Raw genomic sequence first — 16,634 nt, 5'->3', positions numbered from 1 at the left:
AGAGGGCGCAGCGAGCTCCGGATATTGTGAGGATGTTGGAAGATGCTTTGATGAGGCTCAAGGGCTGGACGTCGTCGTACTACTGGGATTGGATTGGCGGCCTGCAATTGGCTGCCAGCAGGATAAAAGTGGAGCACTCTGCTAGAAGAGGAATGGATGCCAAGAACTTCCCCTGATCGCAGCCGAAAATAGATATCAGCACGTGGTTTTGTTTCTTGTCTGAAACAGAGGCAAAGTCAGTTTATTAGGCACATTATGATGGTATCTTGAAAAAAATCCAGCCAAACGCATACCCGGGATGTTTACAGAGGGATAATATACGGTGATGCGGCGGATACCCTTTCCTTTTTATCATCTTGCGGTCTCCAGTGCCCATCCCGTCCTGAGCATTGATATCTCAAAAACTCTGTCATGCCCAGAGAGCCCAGGAGCCCAGTGTGTACCGTACAAGCAGAGTGTATCATATGTCCTTCAGTAACTTCCATCTCTTGCTCTCCGCTCTATACAGCAAAGGACCTGTGTGGTGAAAATTCGCCAGAAAATTCTCCCACCGATCTAAAGTTTCTCAAAACGGGATATTTTATACCACCGCCTTTCCACTTCTTCTCCCTCCCCAGAGCCGATAAAGACAAGGAAAAAAAGGTGCAACGCATAGAAGTATCATTGGGTGTAGTGCAGACGTCTATAGCCCATTGTTGTTGACTTGTGTATTTGTGCAAGGAGAAATTCATGTCTCTGTTGTGCCAAAAAAAAAAAAAAAAAAAAAAAAAAAAAAAAAAAGGAAAAAAGAAAGAAAGAAACCCGTTGACATCAAGAAAGTGTATAAAGAAAAGGGAACATCAGTAGACGAAAACAAACATATTCAATATCAAAAATGGACAAGTCAAACAGACAATCCCGAGCTGTCATAAGTTCAAACCCAATAAAAAGGCAAAGAATGCGAAAGACATGTATGTGAAGGAAAAAAAAAAAAAAAAAAAAAAACCAACACAACACCAGATACCTCTCCATTTCGAAAGAGGCTTATGAAAATACAATTAAAAGGAAGCACTTTTATTGCTACTTCTTCACCGCCGCAGGGCCATTATCTTTCTCAAACGCAACATAGGACACCTTCAAGCTTAGCATGGCTGAAATGCCAAAATATATGATCACGACGATTAACAAGCTAATCATCAGGCCCATGAATATTCCTGCGAAGATGACAAAAAAATAATAATATGATGTGTCAGTGGGTTATGTATGTCCTTACCATGGATAGGAACACAGAGATAATATCAATACCGCGGGAGGCTGGCACCAAGAAAGGGGAAACTTCAGAAGGAAGACGAACCTGGACTAAGAAACTGATACTTCTCGAACAAAGGCAGATTCCTCAATTGCTCGTCGATGTCATCCTTGCTATCGCCTTCGGCCTCGCCATTCCCATCACGGCGCAAAAGCGAATGTGCCCTGTTGTCCCGTTTCATGTTCATCTGTAGCGGGTTCTGAAAGATATCTTCGTCCATCGTTTCATATAAAGCTGGTTCCTCCTCTATTTGGATACCTGCCGGAGTAGCCTCTCTGGGGGTCGTGGTATAGAGCACAGTGTAATCGCGGGACGGAAGACGGTCGATGAGGGCATTAAGGAATTTATCTAACGGACGGTTTTGTTCACTCAGCTAATACATTCCTAGAAGCGCACAGCGCAGGGCCTGTACACCATTTTCTTCTTCTTGTTTCGTTTTTTGGTGTACCCACCATTCTTGACAAGTTGCTCCGACCTATTCAAGTCCGTGGCTACGCCGGCAAAATCAACCCTGACAACTAGCGGCGTCTTCGTGTATGCCTGCGGTGCGATACCAGCTTCTCCTAGACAACGCCCAGTCGGCATCAAATTGTTAGCAACTTCCCCGCTTTTTCCCCAAGTATATAGCCATGAAATGATAAAAACGCAAATAGAATTGAAAATAAAACTCACCCGACCCATCAATCCTATCAGCCTCCACCCCACACCCCTCTTCCAAAATCCCTTGTAACTCATCCACATCCACCCTCCCCACAACTTCACTAACCGCAAAACTCCCCTTCACCTCCCCATCCAGCTTCAGCACCCGACGCCGCAGCTGCGGCGCGGCATAGCCCGTGCTGTAATCGCGCACGTGCACGCCCGGCTGGGAGATAAGGATGTAGGCGGCTGCAGAACAAGATTTGAGGGAAGATGAAAGGGAGGAGGAGAGCGTATGTGCGGATTCGAGCTGGCGCGAGACAAAGGGAGTTCTGTATATTGGAGATTATGGTGGTTAATTGTCAGTGGCTTTCGTTCAAGGCAGAAGGGGCCTGGGGGGATGGGATGATAATGCGCGGGCATATAGGATAGATGGTATATATGTGTTTGGTTTGGCAAAACTCACTCATGTGTAGAGAAGAAGAAGAAAGGCGATGTGTCTTTGAAGGCGTCGACGGCTGGTAGTGCTACCGATACGAGAGCAAAGAGCCCCAGCCCGTTGATCCACATGGTTGCTGCTAAAGGCAAGACAACTGGATGGTGTAGTTCGTGGGGACCTGCTGGCGTGTATTATGTGTGCACTATGTATAGAATGCATACAAAGGATGTTGGAGCTTGAAGCTTCCAAGGTTTGTTGGAAAGCGGCTTGGGCCCGAGTTGACGACATGGCGGTCTTGGCATCAAGTCCGCACTCTCAAGAAGTTTGTTATTCCCCTTTTACAGATTTATTATAAAAGTCCAAAATTAATACCATATTTTTTCTCTCATACACAAAATAGCAAACAAGCATGCGCACTCCTTTTCTCCTCAAGGCTGGAGTCGCGAACTTGCTTGTATAGTTTATATCAACTGCAATCAACTTTAAAGAAATCATAGTATTCAAGGTATAGTGGGAAAAAGGGAGAAGAAAAAGAAATTTCAACCCATGTGCCTAGGGTAACTTTAATGAACATACAAAATGATATACATTCCTTGCCTTGCCTTACCTCATGCTCCATTTTTCGGTTTCCTGTGCAGTGCATTAACGTGCACTTCTCCTTCCTCAGATTCCCCTTGTCTTTCTCGAATTCCTTCTCCGGGACGTAATCAACCCCCTACCATTATACATCACTCTCCTCTTTCCCTCTTACCCCATTTACCCCATTTAGCTATTTCTACCTATCCTGACACACACGGACAGCCATAACAGACCAACCCTCATCCCACCATAACTCAAAAATCAAAAAATCTATAGAAAAGAACCTCTTGCTCACGCAATAGTAGGAATGTGAGCTGACGGCAGAGATCCATTGCCAACATTCTTCATGCTAGCCTCGCGAGCACCGGCCAGGCCAAACTGCGACGGGACGCCCTCGATGCGGTGTGTGGAGTTGATGTTCTTCACTGCTACGATTTGCCAGCAGGTAGCGCTGCCCTGGCGCGAGATGATGACGGAGTAGGCGAGGAAGAATTCCCAGATCTATACGGAGGGGAAAGGGTTGTTTGTTAGCCTTTGTACATATAAGACCGGACTATTAGGGAAGCGTGGAATGAGAACATACCCTATACCACCTCTTGCCATACTTGGCTTCCACCTTCTCCTTATTAGCAATCCAGTTCCGATACCACCGCCACAGTGTCGCGGAATAGTGCACGCCAACGGTGTCGACGCCCTTAATCTCGAAGCCAGCGCCTTCAAGTCGATCAATGACAAAGCCAAGGGGCGTGCTGGCATCAGCGCCGGGGAATATGTACTTGTTCATGAACAAGCCCCAAATAAGATCCTCATACTGCCACGCCTTGCGCAGTCCGGCAATTTGCAAGAAGAAGACACCGTCATCATTCAACATGTCATGTACCTGCGAGAAGAAAGAGGCAAGGTGGCGTACGCCGACATGTTCCGCCATCTCGAGACAGGTGATCTGATTGTAGCCGCCGGGTACGACCGGGCAGTCACGGTAGTCGGAGCAGACGATGCGGCTCTGGGATTCTTCGATGCCGGCGTTGCGTAGTGCGTTGTTGCCCCATTTTGTTTGGTTGCGGCCTAGAGTGATACCGGTGACATGGGCGCCGTAGTGCACGCTGGCGAATTTGGCGAGAGTTCCCCAGCCGCAACCTAGGTCCAGCATTCTGTCACCACGCTTGACCTGGATCTTTTCGCAGACGACCGCAAGTTTATTGTCCTGCAATTCCTCGAGAGTTTCTTCCCTGTTGATATCGCTGATGATGCCGCTGGTATAGATCATGCGAGGACCAAGGAACCAGCCATAGAAGTCATCGCCACGGTCATAATGGTCCCGGACTTGTTCCTCGTCTGTAGAGTATTAGTGGATGTAGATATATACAAAATATAGGCAAGAGTAAATAAAGAAATAATAATACCTTGGCTACGAGTATGCATAATAACTTCCGGAATCATGCCTGTCAAGAAAAACTTATACAAGCTCATCGTAAAGCGGAACGCAGCCCAATCATGACGATACTCCATGGCCTCAAGACAATCGCCCTTGAAATCCACAGCGCCGTCAAAGTACATCTCATGGAAGGTTTCCATGGGGATCTTGCTCTTGCCATGGTATCTGGCACGGTCATGCTCGCTGTGGAAATGCAAGTAGTGCTCGACAGGGCGTCCGGGATATTTGGCCTTTTCGTTCTTGCGAGGCGAGATCGAGGAGGCTACGGACCAGAAGACCATGAGGATCGGGATGGTGGTGAGGATCGCCAGGAAAATTGTAGTATACACCCCCCCGCCGATTTGGCGAGCGAAGTAAGCTGGAACGAGGACAAGGAAAGAGATGAGGAGGATGTTGGAGAAACTGTCGCTTCCGGCGGCGTCAGCCGGTAAGGGGGCATTTTTGATGGCAGGATACTACAAAAGTTCGAATTAGCACTGGGCTGGCAGAGCAGAAGGGAGCAGAAGATTTGTATGTGGAGAATTGATGAGTATATATTGTAAAACAGCCAATTGATTGAAAACTCGACATGGAATAAGTAGGGGATAAGAATTGAAAGCTCACCGCCGTGGTCCGCACACCACAGCTATCTGACGAGGGAGGCTGGGATGCAGCAGCGGGAGTCTCGATAAACTCGAAGTCCTCAGAGGACTCGGAGTGAGCTCTCGCCATGATGGTATATGCTAGGCTGGCGGGCGGTAGGGAGGGAATTGAGGAGGAGGGAGGAGGGGAGATGAGAAGAGAAGAGGCGGAGGAGAGGAGGATATTCTTGTTGAGGCCGGAAGGTGAGCAAGCTCCCTGGGAAACACGTTGGAGCAAGGGACAGCCACGCACACAAAGACACCCACAAATAGTTAAACGAACTAATCATTAAGTCGTCAATGAGTCCACTGCTCGGCAGCATGTTGGATTGGCCAGCAGTGGGCGCAGACGCTAATAAACCGAACAAGACCTCAACAAATCGAAACTGCGAAAATTGAGGTCTAAGGACCCGGACTTTCTTCTGCGATCACGATTCTCTTATTACTGCAAAACCAACCCGAAAACAAATTAACATTATTAAAAGGTATTATGTGCTCAACCTCGGTCAGTTACGCCACCTCCGCAGTCCACTATTATTCGTAGCAGCAGTTCCGAAGGGTTCCTGTCTGTTGAACTAAATAAAGCAGCTTGCAGATCCAGACTATACAGCACAGCATGAGTGCAAAGCTGTCACGTAACATTGAATGCTTCAGGGGTCCCAGTCCCACCCACTTCTATTATTTATTCAGTATTGAATTCCTTTCTGAAGAATCAAGTCAAACCTAGCTATTAATTCTATTCCCCACCTAGGCCGTCCAGCACAACTGAACTCCACCGTAGGCACCCCCAACTGTGCTTCCTGGGGATTACTTCCTACAATTAACTACACCACAGGTGAAAAATACCGGTTGCTCCCAGTAAACGCCATTTCCCCGTTGCCAAATGTTTATAAAGTGCACGGTCATCTGTAGCTACTGCATAGTAGGAATCAACCAGAAAGGGAGACAAGTAGCAACAAAACCGCAACGCCAGATGCCCATCAGACGCCTATGATCGTTTGGAGTGACCCATCCAATAACCCCTAGTTTAAATGCCTTCGTTTAAAGAGAGAGAAGATAAGAAAGGACCGTTGTAAGTAAATCCACATCACAGCGTAAGCTGGAAATTCGCAGCCTCCTCATCCTCCATAGGGAATAGTGGGATTTCCTCCTCGCTCTCCACACGCTCAAACGCAGAATCAAATAACCCTGCAGCCTTGCACCGCGACCACATCTCGCTCCCAAACGGTGGGCTGCCATATAACTCCATGTATCTCTCTGGGGAGAGGATATCAGCCGGGTTGTTCGAGGCTGGGCCTTCCTGGTTCATGGAACTCTGCCGCTGCTGTTTCTTATTAGTGGTAGCAGCTTTTTGTCGCAAATTAGCCGATAACCTTCGCCCCTTGGAATATCCAACTGTAGTCCGTGAACTGGCTGTGGCAGCTGCATGGCGCATAGTCGACGGATTCGATGGTGTCTGCTGCTGGGGTTTTTTGGGACGGGAGAAACCCGACGAGAACCTGACCTTGGGTTTAGGTTTCGGCTTCAGCTTTGGCACAGGTGGAGCAACTGTAGGCCGTGACTGGTGAGAGAGCATCCTTGCGGCATTGCGCGACCTGACAGTGGAAATGGATCGGTCCACGATGACCCTTTTGGCTGGTTGTTGTTTCTGCTCACGTTTCCTCATGATCTCTGCAGCCACCTCTTCAGCACACGGCTCGTCGGGGAACTGGCGGACATTGATCCCCAGCAGTTCCATGTTGTCGACTTGCTCCTGGATTAGAGCGTCCATCCGCTTATCAGAGGCTTCCTGCTCTGCTTTGATTTCTCGCTGCTTCCTGGTCAATCCATCTTCCCCGACTTCCTCGTCAACGAATAACTTATGCCACCCGCGTGTACGGTTCTTGCCTTTGAATTGTGGGAAGTCTGTGTTGTAAGGGATGTCTTCAGGAGGGTCTGGCAATGCTGTTGGAAATAATTTTGTTAAACACAAATAAGTTAAACGAGATATCGTAATCAAATTTGTTGGAAGGGGAGGGGCGGAGGGGGTATTTATAAACATACGTGTTGGTTTGGGGGGCATATATTCAATATCTGGAACATCGTCCTTTTCGTCCTCTACAGCAACGACTTTGGGCGGACCTGGCAGCACTTCAGGGGTACTCTGCTTCAATTTTCGAGTCGCTGAAGGTCGCTTTGTGGTCTTGACTGGTTTAGATGTACCCAAACGGGGTGCTGGGGTTTGGAAAGCTTGCGCCTTCGCATTTGTCGTTTTCACTCCTAAGGGAGCACGACTTCGTGGGGCTATACCAGAAAGAAAAGAGGCTGTCAGATCCGGCTGCACTCTATCGAAACGCAGAGAATAGCAAGAAAAACTCACCCATAGGCGTAACGAACGCATTCCCACCAGCAATTGCATCCTGCCCTGACTTCAGGATATTCTCGTTCTGTCCATTATTCGGTTTTCCTGTCTTCCTTCCCCCTCCAAAGACCAGAGGATTATTCTCGTCATTCAGGGATAGCCCGAAGGGTGTTTTCGGTGCTCTGCTACCGGGTGTCTTTGGCTGCAGCTGTCTGGTACTCTGGTTCAGGGGTTTGGCAGCAGCAGCAGTCTGATGAGCATGGACAAGGTTTTCTTGATCTCTTGCGGCCAGCATTTTGAGTTGAGCGATGTGTTTCACTTCCAACAGGCGGACTCTCCCACCAGATGTGAGGGAGCAATATCTTGAATGAATCACGTCTGAAGAGTAGACGCAACAGAGTTGTGATTCCAACGAGACTGGCTTCCCTTCTGGCGGGTTCAGCAGTCAATGTTTTTTGACTTCTCTGTTGGCAGGGAAACCGCGTGTCTCTTACATAACACATTACCTAATCCATCATTCGTGCACGCTAACTTGCTAGTCAACTAACTCTGCCGCTAACTCTCTTGCTTTGACCCGCTAACCTTCCCATGCAACTTGCTGACCCTCACCCAACAAATAATCGTCGGACATCCCTCATCTTGTCTTGTATCTTCTGGTCTCTTGTTTCTGCCTCCTGTCTCTCGTGGCTCTCTATACCCAACCAGCTACCACGTCTTTTATTCGTCTGCCTCGTTGACCGAGCACTCTCTTGTTTACACTCTCTTCACTTAAAACTCGACCGCCCTACCAAACATCTTTCAACATGGATAGAATCAAGGAGGTCTGTATTCCCTGTCTGTTTATCGCGGGGTAACATCGAAGCGGGTGGCCCCAGAGCTTTCCTCCATTTCCACTCAAACCTCCTATAGCAATCGGATCTCTGAAGGGAAGAAAAGGAGGGGTGGGGAGAGTGCGGTTCTTTCCATTGCATTCGCTCACTCCCAATTAAATTACTTAAATAGATGTATTTTAAAGCTGACCTTTGTCTACTTTTTTCCCCTATTGGGAAATTTAGAAAATGAACACCCTCCGTCTGGAGGCCGACGATGCCCACGCCAAGGTTGAGGAGCTACAGAACAAAGTCAAGGCTCTCGAGCAGGAGAATCTGGCAAAGGAACAAGAAATCAAATCTCTCACTCACCGGAACCAGCTGCTGGAGGCCGATGTCGAGAAGCTTGAGGCTGATCTGAAGGATGCCAAGGCATCGGCCTCCGAAAATGCTCAACACGGTACACAGAACGAGTCTCTGCAAAGACGTCTGCAGCTCCTCGAGGAGGAGGCCGAGGAAACTGACAAGACCCTTCGTGAGACGAATGAGAAGTACGTATTGGTTATTTCCCCCGTTTTCCATTTGAATTTCCTAGATGTATTCTGTTGATATAAGGCACTGATTGACTCAACCACTTGCTATTGACAAATAGGCTTCGCCAAACTGACGTCAAGGCTGGACATTACGAGCGCAAGGTCCAGGCGCTTGAGACTTCCCGTGACCAATGGGAGGCTAAATATGAACAGATGTCGAAGAAGTATGAGGATTTGCAGAAGGAGCTGCGGGACCTGGAAACTCTCATGGGCAATGTGTAGATGATGGGGGAGGGGGCGGGGTGTATACGAATATATTCATATCAAGTTTCTTCTTTCTAATTCATTTCCGCTTGTGTCGCTCTCTCCATCCTTGATTACGATCTTGTGCTTCCAGCTTGCGGTTTAAAATGTCAAAAGAAAGAAATCTTCCAAAGAACGTGTCACTGTTCTGGTGCTGAAGCTACTGTATTGTGTTCTCTATTTTATTCCCCAATTTTACAAGCATGATTTACTTTCCCGACTGGTATATACAAAGCCTTAATGAGATTTGATAAGTTGTTGTAGCCATTTGCCCAACGCATCCGCCCATAAACCCTTCAGATGGCAAGGGTCAAATCCGCTCACATTCATAAAAGTTTCAATCAGCTTATTTTATTCCATTAAATACAATTCAATAGAATACATACTTCGCACATGTCTTCGGGAATTTATGCCCCCGCTTTCCTCTCCCTCGCCCGCTTCTTCCCACCAGCCCGCTCCCTCAGCTTCGCTACCCTCCGCTCCGCTTTATTCTCGTATCGGAAACTCCGCTTCTTCTTCTTCTTCTTCGAATTACTTTTCGGCCGATCTGATATATTATTCTTATCACCATCACCACCTCTGTTCGTGTTCTTGCTCTTGTTCTTGGTCCATACTCGTTTTTTCACCCTCGATGTATCCCCACCATCCTCCCGCCCTCCCTCCTCTACCTCATTCCTCGTCTCCCCATCATCACCACTTTCTCCTTCGTCGCTACTCTCCATATCAACCCTCCTCCTCAACCCTTGCCGCGAAGAAGCATCCAACTCTTCCACCGTCACCGTCGTATATTTATCCTCGTCGATATATTCCTCTTCATAATCCACTGGTGGCGGCTCGGTTATTCCCCCCCACTCCTCATCAATAATAATATTATCATTACTCTCCCCGCCTTCATCAGAACCACTCTCCCCGGCGGCAGCCCGACTTATCTCCCGCATCAACGATCTGTTCTCCGCGAGGGCCCGTTCGAATTCCGCACGGCGCTCGTCTCGCATCTATTCATTTCTCTCCGCAAAACTTAATTAATACACCCCATCACCAAACGTAATCTCTCTCCCCCTTCTCAAACAAAGTCATTATCAAAGAGAAGGAGAAATAAGGTTTTTTTTTTTTTTTTTTTTACTAACCCGCCGCCTCTGTTCCTTCTTCTCCTCCTTTGCTCTCTTCTGCGCATTCTCCTGCGCCTGCTTAGCGCGCTCGAGCTTGCGTTTGTGAAAACCTGTCAGAAACTCCGCCCGCGCCTGGGGATCGAAGAGGATCTCCTGCACGGCGTTAGGGTGGGAGGCGGCCAGTTTTCGCCTTTTGGCCGAAGGCGCCATTTTGTGCTTTCCGATTGTGTTTGGGTGGTTATTTTCGATTGCTTGGGTTTTTGTCGGTTTCGCAGGCAAATTATCGGGTACTAGATACGTATGGGATTTGGGAAAGGATAAATTAATTAGGAGAGGAGAAAGAGTGTGTTCGTTGAATGGTTGTTTTATTTAACTAGCTACTCGTATTTCGTCAATATCTCCACCAGCGAAAAAACAGAATTGAAGCTTCTGCGGTGCCAAGGAACCGAATATGCCAAGCCCTAAGATTCACACATCCCGATCTAGATATCCTGCATCAACTTCTCCAGGCGTGCGAGAACTGATTCAAATCAATATTCATCACGGATATTACCTCTACTAATTTCTCATATCTAGTGGGCTATCCCTTACGGAGGACTAGTATCTGTTCTTATAATACATGTAGCTGAATGCGGAGGATTTTGGTATGGAAAGGCTTGCTCGCAATGTCAAATCCTGACGCAACATCAAAAAAGAAAAGGCTTTAAAATTCAGATGGAGTGTGCTGCCGCTCTAAGGCATATGCCAGACAGCCTGGCTACCTTCCGCCTGCGGATGGGGTTTAGTCGATCCGCAAACAAATATGCAAGTTATGCTATGAAGGAGATGCAATTCTCCCACATGGATCGAATAAAAAAACAAAAAAATCCATTGGATGTTGAAGGGTGTGTGCGAAGGGTATGCTCCGGTCTTCCAGAGCCATCTGATTTACATCCTCAACAACCAGAACCCGGAATTATGAAAACGATAAAATGGGAAGGTTGCTTGCTCTACCTGGGTGTGATGCCAGAGGCGCAAAACTTGCGTAAGAGATGGGTCGGGGGTGGCACATGAAGACGACGGCTACCCGTTCCATTCGGAATTTCTATGGCTCGAGGGATCTAGAATCTCGGTCGATGCTTTAACAAACCAGACGCCGGGCCAGATTCGGGCAGCTTTCGGTTCGGTTCCAGTGAAGTTTGTGTGCTGCGGGAAGAAGTCATAGTAGAGAAACAAACAACACTATCTCGCTAATCTGGAGCTAAATTCTAGTATGAAGCCATTTGCCACTCTTGGGTGGTCGGTCTTTGGTGCCATTCAACTTTCTCGATTTGTCTTAAATTCATGGTAGGGAAAATTCAATCCGGCACTTCTTAAGATGAATGAGTGATGAAGAGTTCAAGTTCTGATGTTCTTGGGGGTTTGTCATACAACGCTATACTCTTCTTCGTTAGATTCCAGAACGCACGGATCTTCTCGGAATGTTTGCCACAGCGCCCCCAAGTCGGCGGCTGACTAATAAAACAGCCTATATAATTGCAAATGAAGGAGCATACACTGCCTTCGGGCATCTGGTCATATAGAAACGATACAGAGAAGATTAGCATGGCCCCTGCACTAAGGATGACACGCTCAATCAAAGAGAAGCTACAAGTTTTTTTAAATTTTCCTTACCGATGCCTTTGAAAGGCTCCAGCGTTTTTGGCGTGGTTTTCGAATGAGGCAGTGACATCGCGGGTTCGAAACTGGGCGACGCCGGAGGCATTTTATTTCAAGGATAGATCAGCAGGATCGCAACAGAAACGATTTTTCTCGATCCTTTCAAGCATGGATTCAACCCATCCTGTTGCAAGGTCTAGAAGGTCGATTCCATGTGGCGAAAGGGACAGCATCCAGAACCCATTGAGTTGTTTTCATGAGCCTAAATAAAACCTAACATATTTAACGCTGCTTATTCTCAAACTCTCCGCTCACAAAGACAAAAAAGAATCCGATCAATTGCGAATTTGCGCTACGGGGGAATACTAGTGAGTTGGAATGGAGCCGGAGTTGGGTAAAAACAAGGTTCCCAGGAGTAGGAGTGGAGGAAGCGAGTGGAACTTTCGTGTGTGCATGGACGCAGTGCAAACGGATAAATAATTGGTTTGACAGATGATCCTCGATTTCCTTGATAAAATACCCAGACCCGAGAAGTGTGACCGTTTAATTACGGAGTACAGGTTATACATGTGAATGATACAATAATGACGGGAGAATAGCAAGAAATACCAGACTAGTTTTCCAGGGTTCTTGTTTTGTGTGTTAATGTGCTGTACGCAGGGTACGTATCTATCGATTTTATTCCTACTCCCGATCCTACAGTATGGATGAGTTGGTTTGAGCATCATGTATCTCAAGCAGCTTGTTGTCCCTTCTCCCAGCATGGGTGCAGTGCGCTGGTTGGCAAAAGACAAAGGAGATAGAATGGATGGCTACTTAGTACCTCCCTTCTCCATGCGCCTTGCTGTGTTCACGGTACATATATAGGTACTATAAGTACGGCATGATAATTGAGCTTGAGCATACGGGTAGTAGTCAGCAGGACAAACAGAAACAACCATAATTTCCAAATTGGCCTTTTTTTTTTTTTTGGCAATGTTGTCGAGGATTCGGCTATTGGTGCCGATTTGTAGCTTTATACTTTTAGCTATATATGTATTTAGATATATAAATATCCATGCTCTCATACGGCGCCTGGCTTTTCTTGTTGCCTCCCCTGGTCTCTCTGCTACGGAGCTTCGAAATCTACCATGAAACAAAAGAAATAATAATACTAAATCACCAATGCGAAATGATAGTATACTTACTATGTATAGATTAACACACACACACAACACACACAACACACACACATACACATACATATCTCTACATACCCATCTCTTTCTGTGAGAAACCTAGCTCTTTAGCTTGCGACTCGCAATACATAAGTGCCTCCCTGCTATAGGTACATGTACATGTACCTATCCTCATAGCTGTTGAGAGTGTGTACTCTCCCAATAATACCCCAACTCCTTCCTCAAAACAGGGGGTGAAAATTCCTCCCAAATTACTCAACTATCTCCGATGACGGGCAACAGCGTCAGCATACAACTTGACAGTAAGAAAAAAAAAAGAGGAAACTCCCTTCAGACCCTTGCGTTTTTCCCTCGTGGGAATAAAAGCGGCGAAAAAATCACTGCTAACAAACATTAATATCAGTGTCCCGAAATTCCCACCGGCCCATATTCCTCAACGACAGTTGTGTGGTAGGGACCGTGGTCGTTGACAACTGCAACAGCGCACGGTTTGATTCCGTGAGGGTTATTCTGGAAGGTTTGTTATACGTCCTTGCCTGCCTCCTCCAGCCATCGCTCGGCACCCTAGGCTTTTCTCCAGCGGCATCAGACCTGGGCGGTATGAGTTAAGATATACGGCTTGAAAAAAACTAGGCACGATACGCAATTCTCTCGGCCCATCATCAATGGCATACGCACAGGCCAGTCGCATGGAAATGAAACAGAAGGTAACTCGAATCGCTGGGCCCCCTCCAAATTTACACAACTATTACGCCCACAGGGACTGATACTCACATGCATATTATATATATATATATATATATAAAAGCTCATCCACATGCAAACCTCGCTGCAGAGAAGAAACCACCAGCCGGATGACCAAGGAACAGTAAGGTTTCCGTTCCAATTCACCATCCCCAGCCACATCCTCATCCCCAAAAGCGGCGGCGCTTCGGCCATAGAAATGGTCCACCCGCTCCCCCCTTCGCTCTGCATCGATGCCGGCAGCGTCGCCCCCCTATCGATCGAACGGAATAACTTCCGTGGCGACTGTAGGATCACATATACGCTGCATGCCTATCTCATGTGCGACGGCAGGCCGACCACGGCGACGTTCCGGCATGTCATGCTGTTTCCGACGCAGGAGCCCCAGCCGCCCTCATGTACGAGCGATTTCCCCGGGGATTATATATTATCACGATCAGCTGTGTTGAGGACCGGGATGCTTTTTCGACGGCGGGGTTTACTGTCTGTAGAAACGAGGGAGCCGGCGCCGCTTGAGATGAGTAGGGGAAAGAGCGGGGCATCGACCACCGTCAATCTGACGCTTAGATTTCGCGAGTCGCGAGAGATAAGGAGCGCGTGTGGCTCCATGCCGCCGGCGACTCCGGCTTTTGGTGTGGTTTCTTTAAAGTTGAAGCAGACAACGTTCATCTCTGTTGAGCCCCAGCGACGATTGCCGGCAACCCGAGACCTATTGACGTCGACGGTTATGGTGAAGGATACGAAGATTATCCATGAGCAGTCGCGGAAGATGAAATTTTCGCCGTGGGTAAGAAGTAGATGGAAAGAGGAGCATCAGGCGCAGTGCGCAGGTAACTTTGGATCACAATTATTATATTATTCTCTAATTTCAGTTAGATGAAATGGTTTGCTGATAATTCCCTTTTCCATTGCTTCCGCACAATGACAGCTCAAGAAAGACGGGCTTGGGAAACGAAAGTAACGCTCGTTTTCACGTATTCAGATGATAAACGTCCTGTCCCCACTTTTAGCTCGGCGCTGGTATCCCGGCGGTATAGCGTTCGCATTGCCCTACATATGGAAGGGGTTTACCACAGGGCTTTGGAGTTGGAAGTACCACTTCAGATCATCTATAGGGGACATGGGCAGGTCCCATTGCCGAACGAAGGAGAATTGGGGAATTTAGAACCTGCGCTGTCTGATGAAACACTGATGCTGCCGGGGGAATCGCGATTTGATACTAGTACTTCTGACAACGAACAGGCACCAGATTATGTTCGGTGAGTTTGGGGGAGAAGTGTTCTCGAGAACGGGAGATTATGCATGAGAGCTAGTAGATAGATGTATATTCCAGTAATAAAATACTATTTCTATATGATTGTGTTGAGGAAATATGTGAAGAATATACATTGACATCCAGGTACTCCTTTTACGCATCTTCAAACAGGAGTTACCTGAATGTGAAAAGTTGTGGGAGTTGCCAAAAGGACGGTGACCTCATGTTTGTCTTGTTTGTTCCTTCAAAGAAGTAAGTTACGTCTCGTCTTTATGTAGAGTTGCACCTTTCTAATGCAAAAACAAGAAGCCAAATAAAGCTGGGTATGGCGTCGTCTGTTCATGTCTCAACTATCATCTCTCCACATTCGCCAGTTCTGCTTGCATGGATCGCCAATACTTCTGACGCGAAGTCTACCTATTTGAGAAATTAGCAGGGCAAACTACTAACTAGTACCTCGTTTGGAATACCACGGCCTCATGATGAACGACTCAAGCGGAATGCAGAATGGACTGCGGGGCCAGAGTGAAATCAACAACACTGATGGCCCTTCTGCTCAGACTCTGTTCAATACGATAATTCGTGCCGTAAGGGATGCTCTCCAGGAAATTCATCTAACATACGACAACATTAACGCATTCGACGCCTCGATCGAGGTTGGTTCTCTTCAGGAAAACCCACTATTCGAATCTGTTTGCCCAAGGTTAGTATTGTATCCTCCCTTGCTTCCCTGCCTGACTGAGAGCCGATATGGACAAGCCATCAAACAAATGCGACGGTACGAATGCCTTTACTACGTTGAGCTACAACGCTATTTGTTCCCAAGGCGCTTGATATAAAATCCACGCCTACGCGAACCTACGACTGTCATCAGGCATTGCTTTGCAAGGATATCGACAATATGAAAGCAACGCAGTTCATAACAGCTGCTGGATTCGACAAGCTGGATTTGATGCTTGGAACTAGTATATAATTATCATCTGCAACAACTATGTTATGGTTGCTGATTTATATCCATCAAATTTAAGCCATTCAGAGGTTCCAAGGCCGATATGCAGGCTCAGTAAAAGAGCCGGACATGGGCATTGTGCCCGAACGCGAATATTTTCCGACTGTGGCTATCGAGTCAGGATGGTCTCAGCGTCTCACTCGGTTGAATCATGACATTGTGGTTGCCCAGTACGCTGTGGCTGGCGGTCGCAGTGTATAGGTGGTGGGATGGGCGGCCACGCCCACGGGTATATATATCACTATGAGCGCAAACCATTTAACAAATGGTTACGTTGACTTTTGCTATGGATAATCTAATGGTCATGGTGCTATCTTACCACAACATGCAGCTCTGGTTAGTCGGGTCAGCTGGAAAAGTCGAATTGGTGATTTTGTTAAAATGGATCAAAGCGGAAGGGAATTTGTCAAGGGAAAGATCGAGACTTGGGACATGGATTCTGATTCTGAAGGCAGCGAAGTCTTGTTGCAGCGCGAGGTAAGCTAGTTTTTGTGTAACATCTTCTCCACAGCACAAATGACTGACGACAACCTATACGTAGGAGATTTTCCCGGAACCCCAGACTGGAGGTTCGGACCAGGTTATCCGAGTTAGTAAGACACAGCTCTTTGGCAGCACGCTCCCCGCAGGACGGAATCCCGATGATGTTTTCGGGCTTTCCGTATCCAATCTCCGCTCCAAAGTTGCCATCACAATGCAGCATGATGGTTGCAGA

The 16,634-nt window shown here is 47.3% G+C and overlaps 7 protein-coding genes across 7 annotated transcripts; 3 read left to right on the top strand and 4 right to left on the bottom strand.

Moving 5' to 3' along the window:
- Positions 1-1,059: 1,059 nt before the first annotated feature.
- Positions 1,060-2,497, bottom strand: HCAG_06378 (predicted protein; the record flags this gene model as incomplete). Its single annotated transcript, XM_001538723.1, has 5 exons — positions 1,060-1,193; positions 1,334-1,636; positions 1,741-1,851; positions 1,961-2,259; positions 2,394-2,497. The coding sequence occupies 5 exons, from the start codon at positions 2,495-2,497 to the stop codon at positions 1,060-1,062; spliced, it is 951 nt and encodes a 316-aa protein (XP_001538773.1).
- Positions 2,498-3,236: 739 nt separating this feature from the next.
- Positions 3,237-5,091, bottom strand: HCAG_06377 (hypothetical protein; the record flags this gene model as incomplete). Its single annotated transcript, XM_001538722.1, has 4 exons — positions 3,237-3,446; positions 3,529-4,280; positions 4,349-4,835; positions 4,984-5,091. 4 exons carry the CDS (start codon positions 5,089-5,091, stop codon positions 3,237-3,239), a joined length of 1,557 nt encoding a protein of 518 aa, XP_001538772.1.
- Positions 5,092-6,087: 996 nt separating this feature from the next.
- Positions 6,088-7,636, bottom strand: HCAG_06376 (predicted protein; the record flags this gene model as incomplete). Its single annotated transcript, XM_001538721.1, has 3 exons — positions 6,088-6,944; positions 7,044-7,283; positions 7,360-7,636. 3 exons carry the CDS (start codon positions 7,634-7,636, stop codon positions 6,088-6,090), a joined length of 1,374 nt encoding a protein of 457 aa, XP_001538771.1.
- A 508-nt stretch (positions 7,637-8,144) lies between these two features.
- HCAG_06375 (conserved hypothetical protein) lies at positions 8,145-8,965 on the top strand (the record flags this gene model as incomplete). Its single annotated transcript, XM_001538720.1, has 3 exons — positions 8,145-8,162; positions 8,397-8,701; positions 8,803-8,965. The coding sequence occupies 3 exons, from the start codon at positions 8,145-8,147 to the stop codon at positions 8,963-8,965; spliced, it is 486 nt and encodes a 161-aa protein (XP_001538770.1).
- A 428-nt stretch (positions 8,966-9,393) lies between these two features.
- On the bottom strand, positions 9,394-10,305 carry HCAG_06374 (predicted protein; the record flags this gene model as incomplete). Its single annotated transcript, XM_001538719.1, has 2 exons — positions 9,394-9,981; positions 10,114-10,305. 2 exons carry the CDS (start codon positions 10,303-10,305, stop codon positions 9,394-9,396), a joined length of 780 nt encoding a protein of 259 aa, XP_001538769.1.
- A 2,154-nt stretch (positions 10,306-12,459) lies between these two features.
- On the top strand, positions 12,460-12,600 carry HCAG_06373 (predicted protein; the record flags this gene model as incomplete). Its single annotated transcript, XM_001538718.1, has 1 exon — positions 12,460-12,600. One exon carries the CDS (start codon positions 12,460-12,462, stop codon positions 12,598-12,600), a length of 141 nt encoding a protein of 46 aa, XP_001538768.1.
- A 1,662-nt stretch (positions 12,601-14,262) lies between these two features.
- On the top strand, positions 14,263-15,883 carry HCAG_06372 (predicted protein; the record flags this gene model as incomplete). Its single annotated transcript, XM_001538717.1, has 6 exons — positions 14,263-14,442; positions 14,532-14,914; positions 15,055-15,162; positions 15,217-15,233; positions 15,364-15,566; positions 15,785-15,883. 6 exons carry the CDS (start codon positions 14,263-14,265, stop codon positions 15,881-15,883), a joined length of 990 nt encoding a protein of 329 aa, XP_001538767.1.
- Positions 15,884-16,634: the final 751 nt, after the last annotated feature.

Source organism: Histoplasma capsulatum, genomic scaffold (genome assembly GCF_000149585.1).
Source record: "Histoplasma capsulatum NAm1 scaffold_6 genomic scaffold, whole genome shotgun sequence".
Classification (NCBI taxonomy): domain Eukaryota; kingdom Fungi; phylum Ascomycota; class Eurotiomycetes; order Onygenales; family Ajellomycetaceae; genus Histoplasma; species Histoplasma mississippiense.
Note: the sequence above shows the minus strand (reverse complement) of the source record. Positions and strands in the feature narration are given on the sequence as shown.